Source organism: Psammomys obesus, unplaced genomic scaffold, assembly GCF_907164565.1.
Source record: "Psammomys obesus unplaced genomic scaffold, mPsaObe1.curated_primary_1811, whole genome shotgun sequence".
NCBI classification, from domain to species: domain Eukaryota; kingdom Metazoa; phylum Chordata; class Mammalia; order Rodentia; family Muridae; genus Psammomys; species Psammomys obesus.
The window spans coordinates 760,145-768,800 of NW_026585690.1; the positions used below are offsets into that span (position 1 = coordinate 760,145).

At 44.0% G+C, this 8,656-nt stretch overlaps 1 protein-coding gene across 1 annotated transcript in view; it reads left to right on the forward strand.

The window, feature by feature from the left end:
• Scarb2 (scavenger receptor class B member 2) overlaps positions 1 to 8,656 on the forward strand; it is a 55,731-nt gene that overhangs the window by 30,489 nt on the left and 16,586 nt on the right. The window contains exons 3-5 of the mRNA XM_055595725.1: positions 4,400 to 4,547; positions 6,099 to 6,287; positions 6,902 to 6,993. Coding sequence (XP_055451700.1) covers positions 4,400 to 4,547; positions 6,099 to 6,287; positions 6,902 to 6,993 — 429 coding nt within the window. The remainder of the gene's footprint in view (positions 1 to 4,399; positions 4,548 to 6,098; positions 6,288 to 6,901; positions 6,994 to 8,656) is intronic.

Here is an 8,656-nt window from a genome sequence, read left to right on the forward strand (position 1 = left end):
TCTTTCTTTCTTTCTTTCTTTCTTTCTTTCTTTCTTTCTTTCTTTCTCTCTCTCCTTCCTTCCTTCCTTCCTTCCTTCCTTCCTTCCTATCTTCCTTCCTTCCTTTTTCTCTTTTTTTTTCTTGACTAGATCTACTATGGTGTTTAACAAACATTAATCTATAGCCTGAGATTATTATTGTCTACTGCAGAATAGAGCAAATATACAAGGCAGTTGGAAATACAATTTCTTGAATCATTGCCTAGATCCAAGAATTCTTTTGCTTCTGCTTTAAGCTGTTGTCTGTGTTTCTAGGGAGTTCTTAGGTCTTCTCTAATGTGGTTGACAGTGACCTGATCATTTCCTGCTGCCAGCCCCTTGTTTACCAGTAGTTTGTGTGGACTGTTGTTGATCAGCTGCTGGCTGACATTCATTTGTATATATGGACATGCCTATGTGTGTTGCTGACCAGGTTTATTTTATTGGTATTTTCATGAAAATTCCCCTTTCTGTGTCAATCGGAGCATTACTAGGGCACAACTTTTGGTTTCTTTGGTCGACCATGCTGTTTTAAAAGGAAGGCTTCCTTCCTGTGCCTTCTCTTTCTCTCCCTCATCAGAATGCGAAGCCACATCTCACTTGTTTGTTTGTTTTAATGTACAACACCCTGTAAAGGCCACGAGTCAGTGGCTAAGGATGTGTAGAGGACTCCAAGTAGCTGAGGGAAATCACGAGGTTACTGTGAGGAATCCGACTGAGTCAGTGTCCCACGGGAATAATATTAGAAAACCTTGGCTTTGACATGTTGAGCTTTATTAAGAAACCGAATCAAGTGACAGGCCTAAATTGATTGGCATCTCTGCCCTCAATTTCCCCTTCATCAAATTTCCATCATCATAAGGAGCATGTTAAAAAGTCAGTATTATATACGAGTACGCGTAAGTGAAGGAGGCCTTAGGCTTGGGATTTTTCAGGCCTTTAGGTTCATGAACTAAGACTCAGAAGAAGAAAAATCAGCCAAATGCGCTTTAGCAAAGAGCCTGATTTTGACATGCGGCAACTTGAGCACGAGGGCCCCTGAACTTCCGGGCCTGTCTGAATGACTGTTGCTGCTCCTTGGACCAGCTTCCTTTGCTTTCAAATTGGTGCTCACCCCAGACCACTTGTTCTCCTGCTCCATCAGTGCGTTGTGGATCAGTGCTCAGTAACCACCATCACCAGAAGGTCACCATCATGACCCCCACCCTGCAAAAGGCCTGTCCCTGATCTCCGTGTGGGGACACCCGGGAGGGGGCCCAACAGAGCCACCTGTGTAGGGACCAGCTTTGGCTGAGCAAGTGTTTCGCTTGGAAATTTTCTCTCCTTCACCATCTTCTAATAACCACTGTGAATAAGCTTCTGTGGATATGAGGTCAGGTGACCAAGACTTTAAACCTGCTTGGTTCCCAAGCTCTTTTCTCATCCACAATGACTAGGTTACAATTTCCAGAAGAGGAGGGAGTCAGGAGAACCTGTTTGAAGGCTGTAAAGTAGGTTAACAGAGACAAAAGGAGTAGCCTAGAAGGCAGGGCAGGTTTAAAGATCCACACTACATGCAAAGGCCTAGTGGGTGGGACACAACCTGAATCCAGTACCTAGAAGGCTAAGGCAAGATTGCTGGTTCAAGGAGAGCCTGGTCTGTGTAGGGAGCCCCTGTCTCAAAACACAAGACCAAACAAACCTAAAAATGTAAGCTAAAAATCTAAGTCACAGGAGGTTGTGCTTTGTCAGATCCCATGAGCCTCACCAGGAAGATGCTGGACCTGGGTGGTGGGGGAGGGGAGCGGAGGCACCGTGGTCCAGACTGAGAGGTCTTTGAGAGGAACTGCTACACTCAGGCCCTCAGTGTTGACTCATCCTGACTAGTGGTTCAGGCCAGAGAGGAAAGGAAATCAGGGGGCTGGGACCCAAATCACAGCAAAAAGTCAGTGCAAACCTCTGAACTTCAAGCTGTGAATGCGTTTGAACACAGCCATCTCCACCCGGTGCGTTATATATTCCTAGAGGACGTGTTATTGTTTTCTTTCCCGTAGTTATTTAAATCTGGCCTGAGTCGCAGGCCTTCATTGATTACACCCCTCTGACTTTGTTAGTCGTCTCTTCAGGTCTGGCTGTGTGCCGTGCCGCTCAGCTTGGTGCTGTAGAACATTCAGAGACTTCTCTGTTCTCACGCATGCCTGTTTGTTACTCTTGCCTTTATTATTTATCTGTTCTTATTTTAACTCTAGAAAGCATCAGGCACTGGGGGGAGGGGAGGTTGGTGCGCAGCTGTAATCTGAGTTCTCAGAAGGCAGAGGCAGAGGAGTCACTGCAAGTTTGAGGACAGCCTGATCTATGTAGTGAGTTCTAGGCCAGCCAGAACTGCACAGCAGGACCCTTTTTAAAACAAAAACAGAAACAAAAGAAAACAAGCCCAAACTAGAAGGAATTTAAGAGAAGTCAAGACAAGACATTCAAGCTTCTGCCATCGGCTTGTTTGCTGTCTTACCAGAGGCTACATGCCGATTCCTTCACAATCTGACTGATTTCACTCAGAGGTTTATAACTGAGTTCCTAAAGCCAGTACAGTCAGCAAACTCCACAGATGGGTAGCTGGTGGAGAAAAATCCCCAAGAACTGCTGTGGTCAGAAAGGGCCTGTGGGGGAAGTGGTCGAGGCAGCTGCCTGGGACCTTCCAAGCTCTATGTGATTCTAGATTCTTAGATGCCATTTTTGTTAACCACATGTATAAGTAAAGACTTTCTATGTAAATGTAATGGTACCTGCCTGTAATCTTAGCACCTGCAAGGCTGACACAGGACTATTGTCCCCAGTTGGAGGCTAGCATGGGCCACAGAGTAAAATCCTATCTCAAACAAAACAACACGAAATGCTCCGAAGCATCTTGCGTTTCCTGCCTTCAGTGAGTTCTTGCTCACATTCACTCCCTCTTGCAGACAGTCTCACCTGTAGCCTGGAACTCACTATATAGTCTAGGCTGGCCTCCAACTTCCAGTCTTCCCATACCTCACACGGTCTCCCAAGTTCTGGGATCACAGACATGAGCAGTCACGCCTACCCAGCCCGAGCACTTTGAAAGATATGTTTTTTTAGTTGACTTAGTAATTTGTAGGATGCAAATGTTTAGTGATTTCTTCTGAGTAAATGGCATATCTGGCACCTCAGATGCTTATCATTTCTTTGTGTTGGGAGCATTGAAAAAAACTTTCTCAACTAGCTGCTTAGAAATAATTGTCAATGTCAATGATTGTTACCTATTATACTATACACCAAGCTCTTTCTAAGAGATTTCTTTTTTATTTAATTATTTATGTATTATGTTTAATGAATGAGTGCTCTGTCTGCGTGTACACTTGCCTGCCAGAAGAGGGCATCAGATCCCATTATGGATGGTCGTGAGTCATCATGTGGGTGCTGGGAATTGAACTCAGGACTTCTGGAATTGCAGCCAGTGTTCTTAGCCGCTGAGCCGTCTCACTAGCCCTCTAAGAGATTTCTTAATGCGTCATTTTTGGGGAATTGACTTGAACTAAGCTGCATTGCGAACAGAAACAGGACTGAGCCCCACCTTAGAATATTGATGCCAGTTCATTGTTTCATTTCATTCTCTCTGTCTCTATCTCTCACCTATCTCTCCCCTGCCCCCAATTGCAGCTATGCCCTCAGTCCCTTGGGCCTCATTTTTTTTTTTTTTTGAGACAGTGTTGTTAATATGTAGACAAGGCTGGCCTCAAACCTATCAGTGATCCCTCTGCCTCAGCCTTTCGACTCCTGGGATTACAGACATGTGCCAGCATACCTAGCCATGGACTCAGTTTTTAAAATAAAATTTACAACTGAATTAAACTTGGAATCAAAGGCACCAGTGGACAGATAGAAATCCAACTGAACTGAAAACATTTCAGGAGCAAGTTGTAACTGAGGAACGAGCTGATTCGTGGTGGTGGTCGTGCTTTGCTTGTTTGTTTATTTGTTTTATTTTTTGTTTTTCCAGACAGATTTCTCTGTGTAATCCTGGCTGTCTTGGAATCCATTCTGTAGACAAGGCTGGCCTCGGACTCGAAAAGATCTGCCTGCCTCTGCCTCCTCAGTGCTGGGATCAAAGGCATGCGCCACCACCACCCAGCTAAGAGCTCATCATTTGAGTATTACATCTCCCTGATTCTGGGAGTGGAAAAAAAGTGGCAACAGTAGGTTTTGACAAGTTTTTCCTAGGTCTCATCCCCTTTCAGCACCTTGGCCCTAATTTGTAGTTTTTCAGGACTGGGCATCAACAGCCTATCTAATATTTAAAAAATATAACTTTAATACTGAGTGAAGAAAGTGGCTTCTTTGTTAAACTGGTCTATTTTCAAATAATTTTGTTTGTTTGTTTGTTTAGGGAACTCAGGAACAAGGCAAACATTCAGTTTGGAGAAAATGGAACAACCATATCTGCTGTCAGCAATAAGGCATATGTTTTTGAACGAAACCAGTCTGTTGGCGACCCTAACGTGGACTTGATTAGAACAGTCAATATTCCTCTGGTGGTAAGTAGGCCTTTTAGAATCATTATCATGGGCTTGTGGAAGGAAAATGGCAATCCTTGATATGATTCTATATCATTTGAGAACTATTGTTTTATGATTAAAATATAGACATTACTGGGATTGGAGAGCTCTTCTTACTTAGCACGGCTGCCCTGAATTGGGTCCCAGCCTCATTAAGAAACAAACACAGACGTGCACTGATTTGTTTATGTGGGGAGGGCTCTCCTGGCCTCCAGCATGCTGTATTGATTCTTCGTTGGCCTAATGCTTGAATTATAGACAGTGGCGGAGCCTGGCCATCCTTCCACATATATGTACTTTTACTAAGTATATTGATAGACACCTTTTTTTCCTGAGGTCTGTAAAGCAAGGCCATTTCCAAAGTCATTCGAGGTTATTAGGTCTCTGGGATTTTTCCTTTGTGTTCAGGATTAGCATTTATGCAATTAATAAGTAAGGATTTTTGGTACTTAGAAATTTCAGACATATTTTTCTCCCTTTGTGTTGTCTTAGAAACCTACTAGAGTTTGCATATCACTTCTTAAATTTTTCTTTCTTTTTTCGTCTTGAGTTTGAATCTTTTAAGACACATGATTGACGCTTCCCTTCCCCTTTCAGACAGCAGGCACTGGACCTCTGATTCGAGCCTGCTGTGTGTCTCAGCAGGCTCAGATTACCATGAGATTCCACCTTATAATCCTCCTGTCAGACCCATGGACCTTCTTTCTTGAAACTGGATCTCTTGTAGCCCAGGCTAGCCTATTGCCTTTTTAAAAATGTGGTTGCTAGGGGTGACTCGGGGCTTCCTGCATGGTAAAGTGTGGGAGGGGGGTGCTGGCCCTCCAGGGAACTTTACCACCTACACCAGCCTCCTCTGAGGCCTCCACCCCAAAGTAGCTGCCGCTTAACACTTGATGGAGGCTCCAGGACCTTAGAGAGTTCAGATCTTGACTCTCGCCTTGCCCTGCTGCTAAAGATAGAGGATTTAAAGGTCCAGCTGCCAGTCTGCTCCAGGGGAAATGGAGCCACATCCTGGCCAAAGTTCCTTGTGTGTTTATAAGATTGCTGTGATGTGGGCACCATTCAGAGCCTGCTGAAGGGAATTCTAAGCTCACGTTTACAATAAAATGCAATAGGAGCCTGACCCGGCTGTCCAGGCCTGGGGTCCCAGCTGCTTTCTGAGGCAGAAACTGAAGGATCAAAAATCCTAGATTGGGCTCCATAGTGATTTCAAGGTTAGTCTGGGTAACTTAATGGACTCTGTCTCAAAATTTACAAAAGGTAGACTGTGGGCTTAGCATACAGATCAGTGATAGAAAGGCCACAAAATCTACACACACACACACACACACACACACACACACACACACACACAAACACACACACACACACAGAGAGAGAGAGAGAGAGAGAAGTAGCTGAACTCTTTTCTGTTTAGTCTCAGACATTTACATCTCAGTTTCCGGCCCCTTCTGCTGAAGGGCAGGAAGAGGGGCAGGTGGCAGGTGGGTGTTTTGGGGGGACACTGGCTAACCCGCCCCTGCTCTGCAGACTGTTGTGGAGCTGGCCCAGCTGCCCATCTTCAGAGAGCTCATCGAGGCCATGCTGAAAGCCTACCAGCAGAAAATGTTTGTGACCCACACTGTGCACGAACTCCTCTGGGGCTACAGAGATGAGATCTTTTCCCTCATCCACATCTTCAAACCTGACCTGTCTCCTAACTTTGGCCTGTTCTATGGGGTAAGTTTTCATCCCAGAGCCTCTGGTCAGCTCCCCAGGGGTGGAGGGCATGCCAGCCAGAGTGCATCTGAAGTCCGGCTTCGTTCCAGGTGAAGGCCAAGATTGCCCGGGGTACTAACTATTTTTAGAGTCTGTGAAAAATGAGACAGTGGTTTTGGAGTGGGGAAGAAGCTGTAGTAAAAGGAGTGGTTGGTACTAAATTAAAATTAACCTCAGGAGTGAAAGCATCAACTTAGGGTTGGGGCAGGTGCTCGGTTTCTGGCCTGTGCACGTGCAAGGCCTCACTCTCGATGCACAGTGCCGAAGCTTTCACTTCTTCTCTGGCAGAGCACAAGCCTTAAGGCGTTATAAAACTCAGAGGTTGTCCAGACACAATTATAAGCAAGTTTTAAACACTGCTTCTGTAAGAGAATGGGCCCCTAAAGCCGGCTCTCAGCAACACTGACTGCTCCATTCTGGGAGGGCAGCCTGAGTGGACGTTTCCCAGAAGGTCCCCCCTTTCGGGACTGCAGCTCTCACAGGCTAATAGTATCAGTATTCCAAAAGTATTTTTTTTCTATTATTATTTTAATGCTTACACTTTCTTCTTAATTGTGATGCTCACTTATTTTCAGAAAAATGGAACGAATGATGGAGACTATGTTTTTCTAACTGGAGAAGACAATTACCTTAACTTCACAAAAATTGTGGAGTGGAATGGAAAAACGTAAGTCTGATATGATTTCCTAGTGCAAGCGTTTTCAAATTTTCTTTTAAACAGAATAAGCCTTTCCCTCCCCCTACTTTAATCCCAGGGATGGTGCTTACTGGCAGGACACCTGCCCGCCAGGCACAAAGCTTTGCATTCGATTGGGAAAAGAAGTTGGCATTTGTCTTGTGTATAAAAATGTTAATATTCTTAAAGTTATTACTTTACAAATCAAGCTGAGGGTAAAAAAAACAAAAAACAAAAAAACAAACAAACAAAACAACAACAACAAAAAAACCTTGGGAATTAAGTGTTAATGATTCGTATGCTTACCATGGCCAGATGCGAATCGGAAGCCTTGGAGTAGCCTCACTGGTTTTCCTTGCTAGTTGTGGGATGATGTGTGATAGCCTCAGTTCAGACACTTTCAACCCCGGTGTCTGTTTGGTGGGAGGGCAGAGCGCTCCTCTCTTTCAACTTCATGGGTGTGGACTGTTCAGTCTTTTTTTTCTAAAGATGAAATTCATTTGCGTTCAGTGCCATAACATTTCAAATTAAAACATTTTACTACCTAATTTTTTTATACCCAAACACTTCTTTTCTAGCCTTTTAAAAATAAGATGGCTTAGTGTTTTATATTCATAATAAATTATGGGTAAATTCGTGTTATATTAATTGACATGTTTGGATTTATTTTTACATTCTTTTCTATGCTTAGATTTTTTTCTGAAAAGATTGATCTATGTATTTTATGTATTTGAGTGCTCTGTCTGTACACCTGCACGCCAGAAGAGGGCATCAGATAACATTATAGATGGTTGTGAGCCACCAGGTGGTTGCTGGGAATTGAACTCAGGACCTCTGGAAGAGAAGTCAGTCCTCTTAACCTCTGAGCCATCTCTTCAACCTTTATGCTTAGCTTTTTATAATTAATTATTTTTTTCATTTTTCTCATGTTTCCTTCCAGATAAGACATAATTTTACCTGTTTCTTAACATCCACATCCTTACACCTTGATTTTATCTTATTTTTGATGCAAGACCTCGCTATGTAGCCCTAGCTGCCCTGGGACTCTATCTGTAGACCACAGAGATGTACCCACTCTGCCTCCTGGGCGCTGGGATGTAATTTCTTTTTTTAAAGTGCTACTGTGGTTTGTTTGTTTGTTTGTTTGTTTGCTTGCTTGGTGGATGGTTTTTGTCGGTACCAGTCGTTAAGCTCAGGCCTTGCATGAGTTAAAGCGTCTACCACTGAGGCATATCCACGGCGCTTCATTTCATTTGGGATGAGTCAAGCTCTCGCTCTTGTCTTCCTGCCTGTCTCCTTGCTGTCTCCACCTGGTACACAGACATGGATTGAGGCTGTGAGCCTCCACAGCGGCTCTCCGTTGACCTGTGGCATTTGTCCTGCCTTTGATCTTCTGCAGTGTGACTGCAGAGCTTCCAGCTTTGGATTTGTGTCATGGTTCTGTTTGGCCCTGGGGCACACTTCTAATCTAAGGCTTCCAGTCTTTGTGAGATCTGGGGAAAGGGGAAACTTTCAGCAATCATCTAGTCACTTCACTGGCATTTAACAGAGTCTGCTATGGGTGGTTGGGGTTTAAGCCAAGTGATTCTAGGTTCTTGGTATCTTTCTTAGTTAGTTAGTTAGTTAGTTAGTTAGTTAGTTAGTTAGTTAGTTA